General features: G+C 40.5%; 1 protein-coding gene across 1 annotated transcript; it reads right to left on the bottom strand.

The window, feature by feature from the left end:
* Window positions 1-408: 408 nt before the first annotated feature.
* FECH (ferrochelatase) lies at window positions 409-25,147 on the bottom strand. The gene is made up of 11 exons (XM_039358089.1): window positions 24,896-25,147; window positions 23,125-23,221; window positions 19,766-19,885; window positions 17,460-17,608; window positions 10,002-10,136; window positions 9,336-9,442; window positions 8,711-8,809; window positions 5,812-5,919; window positions 3,459-3,623; window positions 2,636-2,695; window positions 409-610 (listed from the first exon to the last, which is right to left on the bottom strand). The coding sequence occupies exons 1-11, from the start codon at window positions 24,936-24,938 to the stop codon at window positions 476-478; spliced, it is 1,218 nt and encodes a 405-aa protein (XP_039214023.1). The 5' UTR covers window positions 24,939-25,147; the 3' UTR covers window positions 409-475.
* Window positions 25,148-25,383: the final 236 nt, after the last annotated feature.

Below are 25,383 nucleotides of genomic sequence, written 5' to 3'. Positions count from 1 at the left end.
CTTTCTGCAAAGACATTCAGCCTGCATCCTTGGCTCAAAACCCTAGATATGGTCCTTTTAGAATCAAGCTTCCCTATTTTGAAGGGGGGGGGGGTCAATTCCTACGAAGTGAACAGATTTTTTTCAACATCACTCTGGCACAACAAGGTTAGAGCACCTGTCCAAGTAATCAAAATTTTGCTCTCCTTCAGAGGCCATCAAATTCTAAGAACCTCATGCATTCTGTTTAATTTTATAAAATGAGGATTTTCAGCAACTCAGAAGACGGAGCCCTTAAAATGTGCCGTCCCTTCCAATGCAAAATTCCTCAAGGGAAAATCAAAGCAGTGGAAAAAGTGGTAGTAGCAAATCCTACTTGGAGAGCAAAATGCAGACCTGAGAGGGACAAAAGAAGGCAGAATAAATGGACACTTTTCACAGAATCTGTATTGTCTATTCCAGCCAATGACCCAACAGCATCTGCCAGTATACATTTTCACAATATCTGACTAGTAAAAAATGATTTGGTCTTTCGGCAAGTGGGATTCACACAAAGCGGGCAACTGAGTGTTAACTGCTTGGAGCATAGTTCGTTCGACTTGAGGTGTGAGCAGACCAAATCTGCCAGAGCCTGAAAAGTATGAAAAAATACATTTAAGTAAAATGATCACAATAAATTTCTAATCTGCTAGCAAGCTATTCTATGAGCAAATAATACTTGAAGCATAATGGCGGTGGTTAGCGTGATTATTGATATACACATACCTATACATACATATGGTTCTTGACTTACAACCACAATTGAGCTCAAAATTTCTGTTTCTAAGTGAGCCAGTTGTTAAGAGAGTTTTGCACCATTTTACGACCTTTCTTGACACAGGTGTTAAGTGAACCACTGCAGTTAAGTTAGTAACAAGGTTGTTAAATGAATCTAGTTTTCCCATTGACTTTGCTTGTCACAAAGTCATAAAAGTGACCCCAGGACACTGAGTCAGTTGCCAAGCGGCCAAATTTTGATCATGTGACCCTGTGGATGCTGCCATGGTCTTAAGTATGAAAAATGGTTATAAGTCCCTTTTTTCAGAGCTGTTGTTAACTTCAGTCACTAAACAAATGGTTGAAAGTCAAGGACTATCTGTACTTGAAATGGAGAGGGAGGGAGAATACCAATGACCAACTAATACTTAAAAAAAAAGGAATCAGCAAGAATTTGCTAATCAGAAATTTTCCATTGTTTTTCAATACAATATTGCAGTCCTTTATTTATACCCTTGTTTTCATAATTTTTATGCTTAAGAACTCCATGAAGCAGCAAGTAAGGAGCCAGAACAAGCTCTGTCTAAGTGAACATCCTCCAGATGTTCTGGGATTAGGAATTCTAATTACTTTTCCAATATATCTGGAAGGCCCCAAATTGGATTTGTCTCTGACTAAGCATATGCAAGATAGGATTCCATAAACACAAAAATACAACAGGTCCCAAAATAGGAAATGTAAATGAGAGTAAACAGTGGCCTCAGTAAGTGGAGGAAAAAATGGGGCAATTCTGGGAAGCGAAGATATCCCGGGGCCCCATATCTGTGCCCATTAAAGCCTGCCAATCAGAGAACTGATAGAAGACTTGCCTACAACACATGAAAATCCTATAATAGGCATATCACACTTTAGAACACGGGTGTCAAATCTGATTGCATCACGCGATGTATAGTGACGTATCGCGATGTTTTTTGCCTTTGCGGAGCTGGGGTGGGCGTGGCCTGCGTGTGATGCATCTGGCCCGCGGGCCGCCAGTTTGACACCCCCGTTTTAGAAGAAGCAAAAGAAGCTGCAGAATTCCTCCATCTAGGCCTGCTTCCATGGATAAAGTGACCCCACCCACTTGGTAATCCTCAGCCCTCCCAAAATGTTACACGTGGCCACCAAAAGAAAACCATTCCTGCCAGAGAAAAAGGAGTCTACCTGTAGTGGTTTCTCTGGAGAATCCCACATTTCTCTCTCACTGAGGGAGATGGGCGGTTCAGAAATATGAAAAATAAATAAATAAAATAATTTTTTTCCTCAGGGAAATAGGTGTGGAAAACAAAAATATTGACTATTGTTCTTCTATGCAGGGTTTAGGCTCAGGTGAACTAAATCAGGCCTCATGGAAAAAGTATTGAACCAAAGTCTGTGCTATGCTTAATTTTGCAGTTTGCAATTGTACTTTACTTAATATCATTTTGCTAAGCTTGCTTGTTTTAAATATATTTAGAACATAAGGACTGGAACAGTAAGAAATAGGGAACTAAAAGTAGCTGATGGATGCAGGTTCCAATGTACACGGGTATATGAGGAAAGTTATGTTCAGCAGAAAGTCAGCAGAAAGCGTAAGATTGCTGACGATCTGTCTACAGTCTTAGGATGACAAAGGGTATAAAAAGTTGGGACTGGACCTGATTGATTTGCCATTGGCCTATAGCTATCCCTGCTGGACCTGCTATGTCACTGGACCTCATTGCAATGGGTTACTAATGTGAGTGATGTTGTGCTATCATGTTTGCTATGTTCCAAATTATTAGCAAAATAAACCTCTGAATCTTAAAGTAAGAATTATTGTTTTGTGTTGTTGTCTCTTGTCTTTTTCATTGGGTTTTTCCACGACTGAGGGAACCAGTACCTTGGCAAACAACGGATTTCCATTCAAGGATTCTGCTCTTCTGATATTTTCAACTCCACACTGAAGAATAAGAGAAGGAAAACGGCTTAGTTTTTGGCTAGAGCAATAGGAATGGAATTAGAGCTAAATTCAGTTCATTTTCACAAGCACAAAAAGAACAGTTTTCTCATATTTCGTTCTCAAAAGCCTCTCTTCATAGTCCCCCTTCAAAATCCCTCTTCACCATTCAACTGTCCAATTCCATTTGATTGAGACAGAGGCTGACATCAATTCATTATTCCAGTGTTTCTCGACCGTGGCAATTTTAAGACATGTGGACTTCAATTCCCAGAATTCTCCAGCTAGTATGTCAAGGTAGAGAAACACTGCTATGCAGGCTGGAAAGGAAGGTGTGGGGCTGCCTCACTTTCTTGCCTTTGGTGAAACCGTTGTTACCTGACTGTCTATTGTCATTCAGGCAGCCATCTGTGACTGCACAAGCAACATCTCCTCAAAATCCCATCTGCCCACATGGACATTAGCCAGGAGATGAACATTGGCCAGGCTGCTTGAAATCCTGGGAGTTGTAGTGCCAACACCTTTAGAAAGCCCCGGGCTGAAAACCACTGAATCAGAAATGGAACTGTGTCCTCAACTCTCTGAGCCAATGTCAAACATGCATTATTTTATCTTTCAACTTACAGCTCCTCTGTGTAGCTTTACATCTGTTGAAAGTGTGAGGGAAAACCCAACCTGTAATACTCCTAAACCTTTTTACTTGAAGCTTGGGAACACTTGTTAAGGAGCTACAGGCAAACAGTGGTGAGAAAAATGATGGCTTTACCTCATTGGCTAAGACCTGCGCATATTCAATGTCAAGCTCATAGAGTGTTTCAATGTGATCGCTGGTGAATGCTATTGGAACTAACAAAATGTTCTTCTTTCCCCTCTGGCAAAGGCCCTTAATAGTGTCGTCCGTCTGAGGACCCAACCAAGCCATTGGGCCGACCTACGACAGCAAAAGAAAGAAGGGAGTTTTTAGAAACGACAATTTAGTATTGTTGTGGTGGTTGTTCAGAGTTGCGTCCAACTCTTCGTGACCCCATGGACCAGAATACGCCATGCAATTTCTCCTGCAATTTGCCCAAATTCATACTCATTGCACTGATGACACTATCTAACCTCTGCCATCTCCTTCTCCTTTTGCCTTCAGTCTTTCCCAACATCAGGATTTAATAATAATAATAATAATAATAATAAAGTTGGAAGGGACCTTGGAGGTCATCGAGTCCAACCCCCTGCTCAGGCAGGGAACCCTACACCATTTCGGACAAATGGCTATCCAGTCTCTTCTTAAAAACTTCTAGTGCTCCGGGGTTTGTTGGTACTGGAAAACTATTGGTAGTCCTTGCTTAATGACCAATCATTTAGCAACTGTTCAAAGTCTCCCTAAATTGACCTGGTTCAATTTAAGACTTTTTTTTTTTTTTGCCAGTTTCAGTTCAGTCAGTTTCCAGCAAAAAAACATCCACAGGAATGAATGGGTTCACTTTATGACTGTGGCATTTGCTTTATGACTATGGTGTTCACTTAACAATCACCACAAAAGTCAATTTATGACTGCCATGACTTACAAGAGAAAAATCCATTACGATCATAAGTTGAGGATTACTTCATCATGCAAACGTTTGACACAGGAGAATATACTTTACAAGAAAGAAGGATCCCAAATAATGAAAAAGCAAAGACTTTTTATAAACGTTGAGGGCTACACAGATGAGAATCCTAGAGATCTGATTTGCTAGGCAGTGTAGAAGAGCAGGCAGAGCGTGGTGGTGGTGGTGTGGAGTTAAAAATGTCGTCAGTTTAGAAGCCTTGCGTTACCACCAGAGATCCAAGTGAATTCTATTGAACCTTATCTAGCGCCAATTTAGTGCTAACCATTAGTTGACTAGATTTTTTTCTGTGTAGGATTCAGTAAATCATCTATGCTGCATCTTTATGAATGGCCCTAATCCTTTGCACCTGACAGGCAGATACTTGTCACTGTACTTGGAGTAATTTCTACTGTTAGGTACAGCCTTTCAACGGGGGCAGCAGACTTGAGAAAGCCCATTGTTAAAGAAGATGCACTACGGAGATCACCAATCAATGGAAAATGGAAGTTTGGCGTTTCTCTATGCTGCAATTTCCTTTGTTAGGACTGCCCTTGGGCTGTACTGGGAGATGGTGGACGGCTTCTATTCTTCGGTCTGATGGGCATTGTCTAGGGCAGGGAGGGTCATTTGGGTCTTACAGGATTATACAAAGAGACAAACTGGATTCATGCCCACAAGACCGGGATGGGGAGGGAGGATGCAGCCTCCATTTTGTTGGTTAGATTTTTCTCAACTACAAAGGAACATTCTTCAAGTCAAGCTTAAGGGACACGTCCATAGTTTTCTTGGGAGTTTTCAATTGCTTTTTTCTCTAGGAAACATTTGTCAACTAGCCTCGTCTTGGAATTCTCTGCTAAGACTCTCCCATCCAATTATTGCCTGACACTGATTAGTTTGGATCCCAGATAAGGGTGCTCAGGGGCCTACTGAGATAGAGTCAACTTTGTGGACATGTTCTCGCAGTTTCTTGATAGCAAAAGACAAGTGGTGTGTTTTAATATTTTTAATTTTCCTAGTCTAACCAACAACCCTAGTATTCCTTGGTAATCTCTTACACAAGTACTTAACTGGTCATCACCATTTCCAAAGCACCTGAAGGCAGGACAAGAAGCAACGGGTGGAAACTAATCAAGGAGAGAAGCAACCTAGAACTAAGGAGAAACATCCTGACAGTGAGAACAATTAATCAGTGGAACAGCTTGCCTCCAGAAGCAGTAAATGCTCCAACACTGGAAGTTTTTAAGAAGAGACTGGACAGCCATTTGTCCGAAATGGTGTAGGGTTTCCTGCCCGAGCAGGGGGTTGGACTAGATGACCTCCAAGGTCCCTTCCAACTTTACTACTATTATTATTATTATCCTTAACTTCTTCTGTACCCAGCCTCGGAAACAGAAGCTGTCTTAATTGACTGGTATATAGCACCAGAACATACTTTATAACAATTGGCAGATGAAGCCAAAGCCAGATTCAGACTGAATAAACCCCAAACAAATTAAATGATGGACAAGCATTTTATTAGAGTTCTCTGGGATGACATACCTTGGACTGCCACACAAGCCTATATGGATTACAATGGCCGAGTTTCTCCATCACCTTTTGAACAGTAGCTCCCACTTCTTGTGGATACGGGTCACCACGATTAACTACCTGCAGCACGGCAGACAAGAAAGAAGACAAGCAATTTTCCTGAAAGACGACAAGCACTTATTTGAATAAAGCAAGGAGCTGAAATTGTTTTCTAGTCTTGAGCCCTCAAAGTCCCTCAATCTTTATGATTTTTCTCGCTTAAAAAGTTAATTTTAAAACCAAGAAGTGACCATGCTACTTAGGATCATAGTCCAGGTGTTCCAGAAAAGGCAGAAGATAAACCCCCTGCTTCCCACATTATATTAGAAAGTTTCAAGCTTGGTTTTAGAGACCCATGCTCCACTGATCACTACCAACTAGGAACAAACTAAAGATATTTCAGGGATGCTTAATTATCCACTGAAGCACAATCTAGCTGACCTTATTGCTGATTTAGGATGTCCAGGAAAGTGCTACTGCAATACATCTAGCCCTCAATTTATGACTAGAACTGAGACCAGAATTTCCCTTACTAAGCAAAACAATTTTTAAATGAGTCACGTCCAATTTTATGACCTTTTTGCCATGGCTGTTAAGCGAATCATCGCAATTGTTAAGTGACTCCTATGGTTATTCAAAAAAAAAAAAAAAAATCCAGCCTTCCCCATTGATTGGAAAGGTTTGTAAATGGTGATCACATGACCCCAGGAGACTGCAACCTGGTTGCCAAGCACCCAAATTTTGATCAAGTGACCACTGAGATGCTGCAACAGATGTAAGTGCAAGGACCAATCTTAAGTAACTATTTTCAGTGTCGTTGTAACTTCAAATGGTCTCTAATTGAATGGTTGTAAGTTGAGGACTACTTGTAGATAAAGCAACCATCTCTAGGCAAAGTGAAGGTTGAGCAACTGCCTGGTTAAAGATCTGTCTAACCAGATGATTGCTTTTTTTTTTTTTTAATTGCTCATCCTTTTCCAAAATCCATTGAAAACAGCCAGTTTCTCCTAGCCTTGAAGCCACATTGATTAGGAAAAAAAAAATATTTATAGGTTTTCATTTTTAATATGCAGGATTGCTTTAACTCCAGCAGCAGCCAATAAAGAAATCCATTATAAAGAATTCTATTATTTGTGGTTTAGTTTTCCAGCCTATTTTGGACCGACTGCATTTACCAAGTTGTTTCTGTTATTGCCAAAGACCATTAGATGGCGCCAGATTTCCACAAATTGCAAAACCTGAGGCGGTAAGTTTTAATGCCCCATTTCTTTCCATAAACGGAACATTATCAGCTCTGCTTTACACTATTTTGTTATGCTATTAAAACCTTTTGACTATTACTTCCAGAAAAACAGAATTAATTAAGATAGGGACTTCACGTTCCCTATCTTAAGTTCCAGCGATGACTCTAACAAAGAATGTGGATTCAAGCGTAAAGTCTATTTTTTTTAGAAGGATATGAACAGCCTAACCAAATACCTGCAAATGTGTATCATTTGTGTTAAATTTTAAGCACAGAAAAAAATGTTTCTTGCTTTGTTTGTTTCCCCTCCCCCCAAAAAAATTGTTATGTAGAGTTTCATTACATACCCTTTTGTATCATAAATCCTGGCAATCATCCTAACAAATATGTATATTATATCATTGTATAACTTTTAAGACACATGCTGTTCTCCTTTTCTGCTGATTCCTGCTTTTTTTTTTCTCTTTTTCCCACGAAATCCCTATTTGGAGAAGAGCATCACATCTCAACCAGGTTACTACCTCTGTGAAACTATGCTTGGCAATATTTACTATGAATAGAGGTTTGTCTGAGTCTGCTACCATAATGAAATTCATTCATTCATTTATTCATTCATTCATTCATCCATCCATCCATCCATTCAGGCACCCATCTTATTTCAAATGTCTATGGAGATTCTCACTTATCCAGCTTATGGATATTCTAAATGCACTTTTTTCAAAAGGTAACTGAACTTTCTTGTGCTTTTTTTCCTTGAAAACGTTTCTCTTTGAAATTTTTTCAAGGAAAAAAGCCCAAGAAAGTACAATTGCTTTTTGGAAAAAGAACCTTCGGGACGATCTCGTTTCAAAGCGACTCTGAGCGGCTTACAGCATAAAAACATGAAAATCATCAAAACTACATATTCCTAACCCTTAATGAAACATATGGTGGAAGCTAAGGAACTGCAGTTCATGTTTAAGTTAGAAGGAAGAAAAAAAGAGGTATGAAAGCTATCAAGGAGACATAAACCCGATTTTTGTTAGATCCTTTTGTTTATTCCTATTTCTGCAGGTATGTTTCTGGCTTGCCATCAAGAACGGAGCAGCTAAAGGCAGGTTTCATGTGCTTTAGATAATTTTCTTAAGGCTGACAACTTTTTGTTTTATCACTGAAATCTTGCAAGGCTTCAGTTGTCCTCACATGAGATCATGAGAAATTCCTAAGATCTACACACGACGATGCAAAAACATAGAAATGAGATTGCTGAAACCATACAAGATCCCAGAATCTCATGAGATTCTAACAATAGTGATCATTTTGTTTCATTTCATTTCGTTTTAATGCCTGAGCCATTGTGCAAAATCAGTTAAGAGTACACATACTGCTTACAAAGTGAGCAAATCTCACTGTACTCAGTTTTTTTCCTGCTTTGATTCAACATCAGTCTTTGCTATTTTCACCCTCTTTCAGTGCTCCATCTTAACACAAAAATAAGAGAACAGTATAGTTGCTATATTCTGTTATCCTGAACAGGGAAAGTGATGAATGGATCAAGTACAAGGTAGATTTCTATGACGGACAGAAAATACTTTCATCTTTAAAGCGAAGAGTTAACAGGATTTTAAAAAACTGACTGCTGTTACTCACTGACATTGGTAGAGAATGAGCGGAGAAAAGGATCACAGCGTCTTTTCTTTTATCCGGTGGAAATAAGTCTAGTTCTTTCTTTATGTGGTCTGCAAAACACTGAAAAACAAAAATAAAAAATTAAGAATTTAAGAGCATTAAATACAGGTAGTCTTCAACTTACGACGGTCACTTAGCAAATGTTTGAAATTACAATAAGTACAGGGCTACTTAGGATTCAGTTCCAAAGTTCCAACAGCTCCCCCCCCCCGTGGTCATGTGACTACATTTCAGGTGCTCAGTAACTGGCCCAAATTTATGGCCACTTGTAATGTCCTGTGACAATGTCACTTAACAATGACATGATTCGTACTCACAACTGCCATAAAAACAGTCTAAAAATCAGGCCTGGGTCACGTGGATTCCTTGACTGTAATGACTTATGACTCAAATTCCGGTCCCAATTGTGGCGATAAGTCGAGAACTACCAGTTAAGGGCTCAGATAAAATGAAGGGCATCCAGACACGCCTTCCAGTATAGAAACTCCCCTTCTGGGGAGCAGTGGGAGGTGAGGAAATTGAGGAAGACATGACAACACTTGTGATAAATCTGAAATATCTTTGCGTAAAATATCTTTCTCTATACCTGAATCAGGAGAGGATGCGTTGGCCACCTGTCAATTGTACTCCACTTCATCTTTGGTTTTTCTCCTTTTTGGTGATAGTAGCGATATATTGCATTCAAACTGCTTCCTGAAGAATGCAAAATAATGAACTCGGAAACCCAAGAGCAGATCACCTTTCTTTCAACTCTCTGACCCCAAGTCCTCTGCAAATTATGCTGCAGCCATTAGCAAACCCAAGCCCCAACCAATAACTCGCTGACATGTTTTGAGGTGGGACAGAGATAAAAACGAGAGTGTAAGCTCTAAAACGGGCTACACCCTTAAAAAAAAAAAAGAGCAAAACTGCTTCCAAGTTGCAAGAAAATGGAAAATGCTGACTTGTCTCATGACCACTACTTATAGTTTCTTAAGCTTGGCAACTTTAAGTCGTGTCAACTTCAACTTCCAGAATTCATCAGCTGGGGAATTCTGGAAATTGAAGTTCACCTGTCTTAAAGTTGCCACGTTTGAGAACACTGCCCTAATTTTATCATCCCCAAAGTAGACAAGCAAGCTGAATCCATTTCTGCCCTCTATCTGGTGACATAATTATGCCGTCTTTGGACCAAGTTCTTAAGCATCCCTGATTTTGACTCAACCCTCCTTTTGGAACTTAGCAAATGATCTTATTCTGCAAGTGAACTCACCTGTGGTAGAGCAGCTATACTGTGGATACTGCGTGAAAGCAATGGCTCTTTCAATACCGTCTTTTTCCATCTCTTCAATTGCTTCTTCCGTCAGAGGATGGACGTAACGAAAGCCGATATAATACTTGTGTGGAGCTGAAAGCAAAGGAGAATGAATGGCTCTCTACCAGTGTGTGGAACACAGCTTTTTCTTGGAGGTATATTGACTAAGGCCATTTTCCTCAATCTACACCAGTGTTTCTCAATCTTGGCAACTTTGTGGACTTCAGAACGGAAGAAACGTCTTGGATGAGAAGCAAAATGCTTTCAAGGAAAAAAAAAACAAGAAAGCTGCCTTTTGAGAAAGCACCATTGGGACAACCAGGACCTGGTTGATTTGAGAATCTCCACAGATATTTGTGGACTTCAATTCCCAGAATTCCCCAGCTATCATCAGTTTGGAAACATTGATCCACACCCTCCAGCTATTTGCGACTGCTACTACCTGAGACTATTACCTGTCCTACCAAATTGGATAGAGTAAGCATGCTCCAGTTCCCTTCCATGAAATCTTGCCATCTAATAAGAAGCACACCTTTCCCGTGCATGTGCCCGCACTGCCAGAAGGCCATCAAGACCTGGGTTTTTCTCCAGGCACTGGGGTAAAGTGAGGATGACCGGAATTGGCTATGGGGTATCCAAGGTGATAACTGAGGCACCAGGTTATGTTTGGTTTTAGGTTTTATTATTTTTATAATTGTGGGTGTTGTTGTGAGCAGTCCATGGCTGGGCTTTAGGATGGACAACTACGCAAGTCTTTAAATAATTAAAACTCCAAAAACATCTGGAGAGGTGGAAAAAATTGCTCAGAAGAGCAACAACTCAGTTGTACATTCTGGAGATCAGATGAAATGAGTCTACTAGCAAATAGGATCATAAGAAGCTGCTTTAGGGCAGTGGTTCTCAACCTGTGGGTCGGGACACCATTTGGGGTCGAACGACCATTTCACGGGGGTCGCCAAACAACGCAGTCTGCCTTTTTTTCCCCCCTTTCCTTAGCTGTGCTACTCCCTTTTATTCTATTGGCTTTTGAAAGCCAATAGAATAGACTCTCTTGAACAGAGTCTAATTCTATTGGCTTTCAAAAGCCAATAGGAATTGTCCAGGCTGTCTCTGCCCTGCTGAGCCCGCCAAAAGTCCCATTCTGCAAACGGTGCTGCACCAGTTGAGTAGTCCTCGACTTACGACTGGTTGAGTAGTCCTCAACTTACGAACGGTTGGGGGTCGCGGCATTAAAAAGGTTGAGAACCACTGCTTTAGGGTCATCTTCTTTGCACAATATGTGGGCCAGCCTTACTGTTAAGTAGAATGAGATGGTAGCCTCAGGCGGGAGACCTAGTGGAAAAAAGCATTGGGGACACTGTTGTGTGTGTGTGTGTTGTGAGAGACAAGACTAATTCTACAAACCTGGTTCTGCACTCCTTAGTCTGTGCTCTCCAGGACAAAGGAAGTATGGGTGCTGCCACCCATACTAAAATAAAATTCCAAGGATGCTCTCTGGTCCTGCAAGGACTTTGAACCAAAACTGCTTTATGTCTACCAAGATTCTTACCATCCAGTTTTCTCAAAGGAGCTTTTTTTCAAAAAGCAACTGGACTGTTTTTTCCTTGAGGAGGAAGAAGACATGGCCTCAACAGCTCCCCGTGGCCTCAACCCTAGGTGGCCTCAATGGCTCTCAGAGAGAGTGCTATGAACAGATGACTGCAAAGAAATACAATCCTTCCATCACACCCACCACCACCGTTGGAAAAAAAAAGCACCTTTGAGACAAAACTGCTTTAGCAGATTTATTTTCTTCCCGTCAGGTAGAGCTGGCAGAAAATGGATCCAGCATCAACAACTAGAAAGATTTTTTTAGAAAGTTCCTTATAGGCTGCTGTCAATGTTGAGGATGATGAAGCTGTTTGATCTGGTTTAAGATAATTTATGGGCTAAAGGATTGTCCAAGCTTTCTCTTCTGCAAGAACAATAGTTTCGGTTTCATTCCTTCTGGAGCATTCATTCTCAACCTTAGCAACTTTTAAGATGTGTGGATTTCAGCACCCAGAATTCCCCAGTCAGGGCGCTGGTTGGCAAATTCTGGGAGTTGCCAAGATTGAGAAACACCGCTGCAGACGATTACATTAGAAAGTACTGGAGAGATCTCAAAAGAGGATTAGAAAAGGACCTAAAGGAAAAGGAGAAGCCTATTATTTGCACATCACATTTAACCCGATCACTAAATTAAGTTATTTTCTGGGGTTTAAACAATGCACTGAGTTATCAACTAACCAATGGGCTGGATTACGGTAATATATGAAAGCCACAGTACAGACAAAACTCTACCTCAGTTAAAACTGAACAGATTTAGCTCATTTTGCAAATGCAGCTATTGTGCTCTATATTTCAGGGATTAAGCTTAAGATGCTACCAGCCACAATGGCCATACATGATGCTGCTGTTCCAGTGCCTTGGGCTGCCTTCAAGATCTGAGACGGGGTGACTCTCGGTGGTCTATGCTGGAAGATACGAAGAGGCAGATGCTATTTCCTACTATCTCATTTACAGCTTTTCTAAGGCTATCTGGCTGGCCGTTCCTGGACATGGAAACCTGGAGAAGATAGATGCATCATTCTTTACAGCAGTATAAAATGGGCTGCACCCTAAAAAAAGAGAGCCAAAATGCTTGCAAGCTATAAGAGAAAGGAAAATGCTGACTTGTCTCATGACCGCTATTTACAGTGGCAATCTTGGCAACTTTAAGACATGTGGACTTCAACTCCGAGAATTCCCCCAGCCAGCATGCTTCTGAAAGTTGTCAAGGTTGGGGAACATTGCTCCAGAAGCCAGGAATCAATTACTGGAGGGGTAAAAGCTCTAATTCTAGAAGTATGTGGCCCATTTTCTACAGGAGGAAGAGATACGAAATTGACACTGAAGACAGTCTAAGCAGAATGAAGTTTTTCTGTACTCAGTTCTCCTACTGCAGGGGTAGGCAACCTTGGCTCTTTTATGACTCGTGGACTTCAACTCCCAGAATTCCTGAGCCAGCCATGCTGAGGGGAAAGGGAGAGGTTTCCAAGCTGAGCCATGCTGGCTCAGGAATTCTGGGAGTTGAAGTCCACAAGTCATAAAAGAGCCAAGATTGCCTACCTTATCCTACTGAAATCAATGGGTTTTAACTGCTAGAAGCTGCTTTGAGTCAGTCTTGACGCCTGGTGACTGCCTGGACTAGTAGTTTCCTTGACCCTTTTTTTAAAATCAGAAATGGTTTGCCATTGCCTGCTTTCTAAGTCTCAGAGTGAGTGAGAAGCATAAGGTCACCTCACTGGCTTAGTCCCTAAGGCAGGACTAGAACTATAGTCTCCCAGTTTGTAGCCTGATGCCTTAATCGCTACACCAAACTGATTCATTCATTCACTCACGCACTCACTCACTCACTCACTCACTCACTCACCATGTTAAGTAAAATTTAACATGAATGGGAAATCAAGAAATCTTAGTTCACACCTTATAACAGCTGCAAGATTATTGGTGGGGCAATATTAGAAGGAAAACGTATTGCCTACTTTGGAAGAATGGATACTTAAAGTGTCTAATTTAGCAGACATGGCGAAAATCTCCACCTATTTGAAGGATCATTCACAAGAAAAATATATTATGGTTTGGAGAAGATGGATTGATTACATTCAGAAGAAATATGAGACTGAAAAGTATTATCTTGCTTTTGATAGATTCTAGATAATTATTATTAGTTTTAATTATTTTACTATTTTTGACTTAATTTGTTAATATTTGTTGGGAGAAGGAGTTAAAGTGGGTTATGGTTTTGATTGATAGTATATAGTTGATTAATGTTAGTTATATTATGTTTGTTTATTTTATTTTTTATCCTGTAATCAGCTCTGGGAAGTGGGGGAGGGGGGAAGAGGGGGGGTTATATTGTAATAAATTTATAAAACTTTTAAATAAAAAAAGAAAGAAATCTTAGTTCATGAGCTAAACTGGTTGATTTTTTTAAAAAAAGAAAAATTATAGATGAAGCTAATGCAAGCCACCTCCAGATGGTTTTCAAGAACACTATAAGGACATGTCTCTAGTCTCCAGCAGTTAAGCTTAATTTGAGTAATTTACCTTTTTAAAATCCTTGGCACAATTGCCATCCAAAGCTTTAAACTTTCCATTCCTACCTTTTCCTACAGAAGGAAAAATGGTGGAATGACGCATTTCTTTTTGGAAGAGCTACTATATATGTGCATTTTACCCAATATAAAATATAATAATATAAAAGCTTCCAGCAATAATAAAATGTAGCTAATAAGATAATGCATTTTTAAAAAATTCAGTGCAATGGGCAGCCCTCAGCTCAAATAAGAAAATCACAAACCCTGCCTTGATCTAAGCAGCGCTTCTCCTCACTGTCTTGAAAATTTCCCCTGCAAAAGATATTAGCATGCTTGCAATGGTAGAATTTAAAAAAAAAAAAATCCGTGACATAATCGGAGTCTGCATTAAGATGCAAGAGTCGTTCAAACAGATAAAGTCAGGGTGGTTTTCAGTTGGGAAACCACACCGTGAAATAAGAAGGAGTGAGAAGGTCTGACAAGCACAGATAATACTTCCTAAACCATTAACTTGCTGCTCTGAAGTCCCAACCCTTTAACTGTCTAATTTGCCTGTTGAAGAATGTGGAGTCCTTTGGTGCTCTCTGAGCTTGATTGTTGAAGGATACTCTGAAAATGTTCCTGATATTCTTTCAATTTACCACCCTGCATCGCAAAATTAGGATTGCCCATTTACAAGCTCACACTCTCATTCATCGGCCCTTGCTTGATGTTGCTGCAAAGGAATAACATGGTATGAGTCCAAGTTACGCAAGGAACTGTCTCACCCTAATGGGATTGGCCTGCCCCACTTGCGCTGAGATCCGGTCAGCTAAGGAATTTGAACTAGTGGGATCCGGTCAGCTAAGGAATTTGAACTAGTGGGATTTCTGCCATGGCTCCTGCCCTCTGGAATATCGTATCCCCTCAAGGTGGGATCTGCTTTCCCCCTTAGTCTTCTGAAAGGGCCTTAAAGCCGGCCTCTGCTGATTGGCCTGGGGACCGGATGGAGTGTGTGCTATTCTGGAGGTGTTTATTGGATTAAATAGAAGATCCCACCTCCATCTGTTGTATACTCCTGCCATTTTAGCTAATTCTTAATCTAATCTTATACTGTTTTAAAAATCTTTTGTAATGCTGCTTTTAATAAATTATAAGCTGCCAAGAGTCTCCTGACTGCATTGGATGGCATATACATTTAAAATAATAAAGGAACTCAATTATAATTATTAGTATTGGTTGCACAGTCAGATTATTATTAATCATATCTATATGGCTGCCCATCTCACAAGAAATTACTCTCGACAGCATACAACAAGCAATAAGCACCACAGATATGTAAAAATGTTCATTATGAAAATATAAAAAGTCATTATAAAAAAGGGAAAAAAGCCACTATCAAAAATTAAAAGATACAAACCCAGAGAGAGAGTGAAAAAATCAACCCCAAGGAAGCCATCTCTGGTTCCCCGTCTACTTGCACAGACAGTGAGAGAGAGGGCTGAAAGAATATTCATGTACTCCCATATAGTCTTCAACTTACAACCATTCATTTAGCAACCGTTCAAAGTTACAACGGCACTGAAAAAGTGACTTATGACTGCCATGTTTGTCTGGATGCTTATAGTTGTTCAAATGATGATCTTAGCTGAACAGTAACTTACTAACCTATGAAATCTATTTCAGCATATGAGTGAATGATGGAACCATTTGTTAGAGGGACATTCCAGGATAAACTTTCCCCAGACATGGGAAGACAGAGCCAATTCTCCCTCAAACAACAGCATTGACCTGATGGATTGCACCACACACAGTCTTCATGTCTGAATCAGCTCTAGCTTGTCATCTCCCAAACTGAGTATTTGTATGGGTTACTTGTACAAAGTAGCTTGGAGCTGTTCCTTCTTATCAATTGATCCATATTCAAGGGAGGAACTGACCAGCTGTTGGGTGTAGCCAATGGCGCTTTCTTTGTTTAACTATGCAGGGTGTGTATATGTTTGTGTGTGTAAACCACAGTCAGATGGGAACCTTGTTAATCACAGAGAGGCCTAGGCAGACATCAACATTCCTAATGAGAACCTCCTCACATTTTAAGAAGAGATGTCTTAAACTTGTCTTTTTTCAGAAAACATTTTGAGGGAAATACTTCGGATATCTTTCTTAATCACACTTTCCTAGGGAAAGCTGTCCTTTCTGCAAGATCTTACTTAGTTCTCTCAAGATGATTATTTCTCACTGCACCTACACTTGGAGCATCCTGGGGTGTGTGAAGTAACCACTAGGCCACCAACAGAGCTTTCATTTGCACAGGTGAGAGGAAAGAAGAAAAGGAAATGGACCTCTTTACAAATAGCTGGAATGTGTTCTTCCTTATGGAAAAATTAAAAATTTTATCTCCCTGTCCACATATTGGTTGGATTATTCTGAAGGATGGCATAACTCTAAGAACACATAAGGTTTTTGATTAGTACAGATCTCTTATGAAGGATATTGAGCAGGGAAGGGGAAGGATGCAAATTGCAAATCATTTTACACTAAATTTTCAGGAAGCCACACTTTACAGTGTTTCCGCAAATAGCTCTTGCTGCTGGAAAACTAAATTAGGGATTTGTTAGCCATGTCTTTGCAGGGAGTGGGGTCAGGGGACACAGAACGATGAAAGCAGCAAGGCTTATTTATTTTGGGCATGTATCATGGAGTTTGTGATACAAGTGTGACGCTTTCATTAAAATGACAAAAGCACCCAGAGCCTCAGGGAATTTAACCAACTAGTTTAGTTGATCTCAAGAAAATGCTAGAAACTTTATATTACAAGAGTAAATGCAGGTACACCTTTTTAAATACTCTGAAAATCTCCCTCTCTTTTTTGGTTATATGTAAATTGCTTCAGGATTTAGATGACTGATAGACAGGCAGACAGAAATAGAAAATAGATAAATGACAGACAAGAGATAGACAGACAGACAATAAAATAACCTTCACTGGAGCAAAGATAAAGCCACACTTGAGTTTGATTGTGTGACTCTAACAAGATTGCTGGGGTTACATGAAGAAAATGTGAGAAAAGTGACTTGCTCTTCTAGGTAAGAGCTCCCATATGAGAAGATAAGAGATCTCCCAAATCCAATTTAACTGTAAATAAATCAATAAATAATTTGAAGGCTAGGGACTAAACCTTCCAATTCAACTCCAACCTAATGTAATTTTAAAAGCAACTCTACATTATTGCACTTCACTGAAACCCTCCAGTAAGGGTATCCCACTGCTATTGAGATTTCTGAACATGTTTCCCCAAAGCAGCAGCTTCTACAAGAAAAATAAAAATCTGAATTACCAGACTGTGGAGACATTTCATTCAGCAACTTCACCATGCCTTCCCCCTGAGTCTCAGTCCATTTCTTGATAGGTGATCCACCCCCAATCCGCCTGTATTGTTCTTGGATTTTTGGAGTACGCCGCTTTGCAATAAAAGGTCCTAGTTTACTGAAATACATAAAAATGGATATTGTTAATAACCATACAGTTTACATTCTTCCTCCCTGATAGGTTAAAAATAAATTTTAATTGCTAAACACACAGACCCACTTAGTGTGCTAATATAGTATCCCTGTGCTACAGCAGCTTTTTGTCCATAAAGTCTCTGAAGAATCATTTTAAACCTAAGTCCATTTGCATATTATAATTATTTCCTGTGACAATACCTTTAGCACTATCAATAATAATTGCCTATCTCATGTGTTTGGGAAGGACTGGATAGCTGGATAAAAATGCCACATCCAATCTAAATTTCTGCTGACTATGCAATTAACCATAATAGGACTTCCTCAATATCTGGAAATATTGAATTTATCAGACCTGAACACTCTAATTTTACAAAAAAAACTCTCCCTACTTGGAACTGCACATATTATTGGATGCTCCCTTAATAGGTCCTTGGTTAGGATTTGATTTATTAAGTTTCCACCAGTCTTAGAGTGTCAGTCTAACTGTACGTTATCCACACAAAATTAGGTTAATATTAATTAGGTTATAGCAGGTTAAAAATATTATGGGATTTCCAAATACAAACTGATAAAGTCTTGGCTCATAATACACCAGATTTAAGTATGGTCGAAAAAGAAAGTGAGGATAATTGATGTAGCAATACCAGGAAAGAAAAGAATAGAGGAGAAAGAATTGGAGAAGATCACAAAGTATCAAGACCTGAAAATTGAAATCAATTTTAAGCTTATAGCATAAACCAAGGGGGGCAACCTTGGCTCTTTTATGACTTGTGGACTTCAACTCCCAGAATTCCTCAGCCAGGAAAGTTGGCTGAGGAATTCTGGGAGTTGAAGTCCACAAGTCATAAAAGAGCTAAGATTGCCTACCCCTGGCATAAAGCAACCATGATGGTCCCATGGTTATTGACACACTGGTGGCATACCAAAAAATCTTGGACAGCACTTAAAAAATCTATGCATTGTGCATTCCATCTCTCAATTACAAGAGGCCACAGAGCTTGGATCCACACATATACTATACCAATACATTACAACATATTAGGTTCTTAGGAAGGTCCTTTGTGTGTGAAGGTTAACACCACACAGAGAACTGGCAGCTGTGATTTCACATGTTTATGTATATGATAGCAATACAGACAAAAATGCCAAATCCATTCTAAGCATCTGAATGACTGTGTGACCAAACAAAGATAATAAGATGTGACAATTCCTCACTATTTTGCATCTGAGTATTCTCCAGAAACTGTAGCTCTTTCATATTGCAAGGACTGACATAACCTGAGCAATGATCAATGGCTTCTACTATATTTATCTTAATGTGTAATACATGATTAAGAAACTGAAAGTAGATAATCACAAATACTGTATATTCCGGCGTATAAGACGACTTTTGAGAGTGTTGAAACAGGCGCCGAACTCAGGGGTCGTCTTATACGCTGACTCATCTTAAACGCCGGAAATAAGGTAGTTTCCGGCGTATAAGACGACTTTCTAGGCATGCGACTCGGCGTCGATTGTCTTATATGCCAGAAATAACGTAGTTTCCGGCGTATAAGACGACTTTCTAGGCATGCAACTCGGCGTCGATCATCTTATACGCCGGAAATACTGGTAGTTGCCGGCATATAAGACGACTTTCTAGGCATGCAACTCGGCGTCGATCGTCTTGCGACTCGGCGTCGATCGTCTTGCAACTCGGCGTCGAACTCGGGGGTCTTCTTATACGCCGGGTCACCCTATACGTCGGAATATACGGTAGGTAGAACTGGATAAAAAAAAATACACATATGAACATTCATACATTTTTTAAAATGTAAGTACATTCCCCCTTTTCCCTCTTGTTGCTCTTAAGATATTTTGCTAATCCCCAAATTACAGGTAAAGGCAAAGAATTCTGCAAGCCTCCGGGTTGAAAAGAAGGACCCACTAAATCATCCTGCTAGCTTAGATCCTGAAGTAGCTAAAATGCACTCTACAGGCATGAGAGGGCTTAGAAGAACCCAAGAAGCTACAGAAATGCAAAGAAAAGACTTTTAGAGAAACAGCTTAATAGCACTCATTTTGTTCAATTAAGCAAGTTCTTAAGCCTCCCTCAAGAAACTCAGTAGGATAACCAGTAGCAGGAGGATTTTCTTACTTTTGCACTGGAAGTGTCATTAGATCTCTATCAAGAAAAAGTCTTTGCAGGAACTCACGGACATCTTCAAGGGTCTCTGGACCTCCCATATTTAACATTAAGATCCCTGTTTTAGGTTTCCTGTGGAGAAAAACAAAGAAGAGTAAAATACTTTTCATACACCATTTATACATTTTAACTCTTTGTTAGCAATCCAAATTTAACACAATTATAACTTTATATATAAATTATACATAATTTATAAATTAAAGTCAGCTTCTACTTTTGGTAACTGTAGAGCTGCATTTCTCAACCTCGGTGACTTCAAGACATGTGAATGGACTACAACTCCCAGAATTCTACACCCAGACACATCCTAAACTGCAGGGGTTCTCAACCTTGGCAACTTTAAGACTTGTGGACTTCCTCTGGCTGAGGAATTCTGGGAGTTGAAGTCCACAAGTCTTAAAGTTGCCAAGGTTGAGAACCCCTGTAAGCCATTGAGGTTGAGAAATACTACTGTAGAGTCACATTCCTATAAAGTGGGTTTCCAATTACCTTTTTCCAGAACTTTTCCCCTAAAGCTCTTATTTATTTGTTTCTTTATTAAATTTAGATGCCACCCTCTCACTATCAAGCCACTCTGGGCAGCTTACAACATCATAAAGTAACAATATAAAACTATTAGAATGTTAAAAGTATTAAAACATCAAGCATTACAAGTGAAAACATTAAATAACCTTATATAAATAAATAATAATAATAACTGAAGCTGGCCCAACTTTTTTTGTGGTCAGCCAGTCAAGCTAGATGGTAGCACCTTTTGTGGGTATACCTTTTGTGAATAATCAAGTATAGATTGTTTTCGTCTTTACTTTTTTCCTAGGTATCCCAGGGTAATTTTGATATATTGCTGCGGGGAAAGTGCTATGGCTGAGTGGAGAAAGAGAACATAGAATCAGAGGGCTGGAAGGGACCTTAGAGGTCATCTGGTCCAACCCCTACTCAAGCAGAAGACCTATTCCGTGGAGAGAGATTTTTCCGTGAACCGGAGGGTACACGGTTTTGTGTGCTGCCTGCATCCAGTGGATGGGGCTTTCCTTGTTTGTGCAGACCGGTTGCTGGCACGCTGCGGTCTGGTACTTGTCCATGGACCAGGGGTTGGGGACCCCTGCCCTATAACATTCAGTTGGTCAGAGTTCAAAAAGATAAAATCTGGTGCCTCCTATGTCTGTCCATTTAACCTGCCCTTCCAAGGTAGCATTTTCTCCTGGCTGGGGAAAAAGCTCAGGTGTGTGCTTACAAACGTATGCAAGTCTCTATCTAATCAAAGCACAAGATGGATAGTAATTACTATACAGGTTATCCTCGACTTACAACCACAATTGGGATCAGAATTTCCATTGCTAAGCAAGGAGGTTGTTACACTATGTTTTTCCAACTTTTGTCATGGTTGCTAAGCAAATCACTGCAGTTATGAAGCAAAGCACATGGTCGCTAAGCGAATCCACCTTCCCCCTATTGACTTTGCTTGTCAGAAGCTGGCTGGGAAGATTGCAAATGGTGATCACATGACCCCCCCAGAATGCTACAGCTGTTGTAAATACATGTAGATTGCCAAGGACCTGAATTTTGATCACAGGACTGTGGGGATGCTGCAATGCTTTTAAGCGTGAGGATCGGTTGTTAAGTCATCTTTTTTGTGTGCCATGTAAATAGTTGTAAGTTGAGGTCTACCTCCCCTTGACAATGTCTGCAACTTTTAAAAAAGTATTAGAAGTTTAATTTTCTCATCACCCACTTGTTACCTGCCTTTCAGTAAATGAATAGTCAGAAACCTTTAACATAAAAAGTTAAAGAGAAAAGAAAGCAAACAGTATCCTAATCTCACTTATGGCATAAAGACAATGCAATAATTATGAATGTGCAGCAATTGACCCTCTTAAAGGGTCAAGACTGCTTTCCCTTGAGGTTTTCTGAAACAGATATTTTTTAAGAAACAGAAATCCCAGTTTTACTACCAGTCCTGGGAAAATATCAGTCCATTGGACACTAAACTTAAGAGTATTTGTGAGTCACAGAGTAAAAATATATAGTGAAAAGCTGATTCCAGGAAATAATTCTAAAACTAAACAGTGAATTCTTTTAAATGAACTCTGTTCAATAAATTTCTTCCAATTGCACTATTCTCTTTTAGCACAAACAGGCAAATCTCCAAAATCTTTCTTTCTAAGCAAAAAGAATATTCACTACAGCTTTATCCGGGGCATGCTTCAAATCCCCAAGACAAAACTGGAATTGGGTATGTCTAGTTTAATGAAGAGAAGGATGAGGGGGGACATGATAGCAGTGTTCCAATATCTCAGGGGCTGCCTCAAAGAAGAGGGAGTCAAGCTATTTTCCAAGGCACCTGAAGGCAGGACAAGAAGCAACGGATGGAAACTAATCAAGGAGAGAAGCAACCTAGAACTAAGGAGAAACTTCCTGACAGTTAGAACAGTTAACCAGTGGAACAACCTGCCTCCAGAAGTGGTGAATGCTCCAACTCTGGAAGTTTTTAAGAAGAGACTGGACAGCCATTTGTCTGAAATGGTATAAGGTTTCCTGCCTGAGCAGGGGATTGGACTAGATGACCTCCAAGGTTCCTTCCAACTTTATTATTATTATTATTATTATTATTATTATTATTATTATTATTATTGAAACAATCAAACAAACCTGAGATATTCCTCTGTACCAAATCTCAAAGCAAGTAACAGGGTAATCTTACACTCGGAAGTTAATTCTACTAAGTTCAGCGGGACCTATTCTCAAATGCACTCCTAGCAAGAGATTAGAATAAAAAGCACAATGGAGTACTCGATCTCTCTGAACTTGTTTTCTTGCAGATGTTTCCTTACATAACTAGGTAACATTCATCAGTGCAGGTGAAGGTAGAAACTACACGCCGCCCCCCCACACACACACTAAAACTAGCAGGGAAGCCACTGCATATAAACAGGCAGCATTTACCCTACTTTCACTAATAATGTGACCTAGTTGGATAATGAAATATCTGCAAGAAAACAACTGGGCTCAGGAGCACACCGAGGACTACACAGTTCAGCCCTGAGCTACAAGTATTCTCTTTTATTAGAACAGAAAGCATATTATTTTCTTAAAAGTTTTGCAGCAAGTTTTAATTCCAGCTACAGGAACTGCAGCTTTGAGACAAACCAAAATCAATATATTAATGAATAGGTTACTGAAAGGAGTAGATTTTTCTCCCTCCTTTACCAGATTGCTGATTCTCAGTCAACTGTGGCTGCTTTAGCATCTGTTAAATGTCAGAATGAAAAGTATTATATGACTATCTATTCAATTCCATTGATGTGTTTTACCTCTTTTCAGGCTGAATCTCTGGCTTTGCTTTTTGTACAGCGGCTGTTGACTGCCATCTCCAATGCAACTGGATTCTTGTTTGATTCCTTTTTGCAACTAAAGGGAAGACAAGAGACCAAACAAAGCAATCTACTTGCTAGAATTTTACTTCATGTTTTGAGAATATTTTGGTCACTGTCCTAAAGCATACCCCTGAGCTGTTTTTCCCAACTTAGATAAGTGTGCTACTGTCTATGTTGCATACAATTTTTTCCTGAGCTCCTGCTTCTGAAGAGATGCAGATGGAGCCTGGGCAAAGTAGTTGATAGAAAATCACGTTTGAGTTTGATTTCATTGAACTGACAGTGAAACCAAAGCATCTAATTAATATGCTTCTTAAAATGGAATCATTTGTCCCTTTTGTCCCTTTTAAACTTTACAACTGGATGACAATTTCTGGAGATTGTCCTGGGATTAAGTGATGAAGTTCTGATCCTCCTGGGCAGGCCTAAAAAAGCTGGTAACTTTTGCACACCAAACAATGAACTATTTCACAAAGTGGTGCACAAATGGACATCTCATTATGTGAGAGGACCGTTTTGATTGATTTTGCCTTATTATAGGCTTTAACAGTAGGAAATAAAACACCATTAGCATATGTAAGGAAACACTTATTTTGGCGCTAGATAGATCGATAGATAAAATAAATAGATTAGATAGATATGCTTTGATTATGCCTTATCATAAGCCTTAACAGTAGGAAATAAACAAAGCACCATTAGCATATGTAAGGAAACACTTATTAAAGAGGGAGGGAGAAAACTATATCTAGGGCTGACATATCTAACACTCCTTGCAGCATCCAAATTCTCCTCTCTTCTTGAGGCTATTGCACCCCAGATGTCCCCTGCCGAAGCAGCTCTTAGGGGTGCACTTTCCTTTATGCGGGGGGGAGGGGTAGTGTCTGCAAACTTGGCATCTTTAAGACTTATGGAATTCAACTCCCAGAATGGCTGACTGAGGAATTCCGGTAGTTAAAGTCCATCAGCCTTAAAGTTTGGAGACCCTTGCTTTAGGCAGGGGGTCTGCAACCCTGACAACTTTAAGACTTGTGGACTTCAGCTGCCAGAATTCCTCAGTCAAGCATGCTTTCAACCTTGGCAACTTTAAGACTTGTGGACTTCAACTCCCAGAATTCCTCAGCTGGCTAAGGAATTCTGGGAGTTGAAGTCCACAAGTCTTAAAGTTGCCAAGGTTGAGAACCCCTGCTTTAGGCGAAATCCCACCTGCGGCCACGTTGGGGGGGGGGGAACTTGCTTAGTCCCTTTCCCATGGCGAGATTATCTTCTTGCCTTGAGCCACCCTGCGTGGCTTTCGAAGCAACGTTTTTCGTGGCTTGCCAAACCCGAACACATCGGTGCGAATTCTGACTCCATGCAACGCCGGAGCAAAGGAGCTCGGGCGCATTTTGATGCCAGAAAAAGCCTTCAGCGATGTCTCTGGCCCGAACAGTTTAGGTAACAGCGGCCCGGCTGGGTGCAAACACCACACAGCCACAACCCCATAGCCTTTCCCCTACAGTAGATCGACCCCAAAGCTCTGGCCATGCCCCCCACTGCCCCCGCAGGAGGGAAGGCAAGGCAAGCGCTCCCAGCCTCCAGCATTCAACGAGACAGCTAAGGGGGGAAATGCAGCCTGCTTAAATCTTTAAATTGCGGGGCTGGAGGATCCTGCAAGAAATCCCCCTCTGCCCCTTTTAAATAAAAAAAACAAGGCAACTGACATACTTACATGGATGCAAGACTCGACTCGCAGCTCGGAAGGCAGCAGCCATATTTGTGTAAACTCAATAGATTCCCCTCCTGCACGGCAGCCCCAGGGCACAGCTTCTTTCCAAAGGGAACCGGATTGCTCCGTTGCATCCCTTCTCTGAAGTCTCTTAGGCTCTGCCGGGCACGTTAGTTCCCCTCGGCGAACCAGCGGAGGGGGCGGAGCTTTCAAAGAGAAAAGGCAGCCCCACCGCCTTCTCTCTCTCTCGGTGGTTGCCGGAAGACAAAAAGAGGGCGGAGTCACGTGGTAAAGCTGTGAGTCAATGAGCGGCCCGAATGACTCAGCATTTAGGGTTCGCGTGGAACTAGCTGAGGGGGATATGGTTGATCGGGCATCTGAGCCTCTCAACAAGCGTGCCGGGGTTTGGGGGGGAGAGGGCGAAGTACTTTAGTATGAGGATGAGAGACCACTAGGAAGTCCATCACTGGATTAGGTAGACGAAAAGCACC

The sequence above is a fragment of the Crotalus tigris genome, unplaced genomic scaffold (genome assembly GCF_016545835.1).
Source record: "Crotalus tigris isolate CLP2741 ecotype Arizona unplaced genomic scaffold, ASM1654583v1 scf7180000018975.1359446, whole genome shotgun sequence".
NCBI classification, from domain to species: Eukaryota; Metazoa; Chordata; class Lepidosauria; order Squamata; family Viperidae; genus Crotalus; species Crotalus tigris.
Note: the sequence above shows the minus strand (reverse complement) of the source record. Positions and strands in the feature narration are given on the sequence as shown.

Bases quoted from the DNA above. Each gene is read 5' to 3' on its own strand.
- FECH (XM_039358089.1), bottom strand. From the start codon at position 24,938: ATGGCTGCTGCCTTCCGAGCTGCGAGTCGAGTCTTGCATCCAT. The intron at 9,443-10,001 runs GTGAGTTCACTT...TGCATTCTTCAG, and splicing joins GTATAGCTGCTCTACCACAG to GAAGCAGTTTGAATGCAATA. The intron at 5,920-8,710 runs GTGAGTAACAGC...GCCGTGCTGCAG, and splicing joins CTCATTCTCTACCAATGTCA to GTAGTTAATCGTGGTGACCC.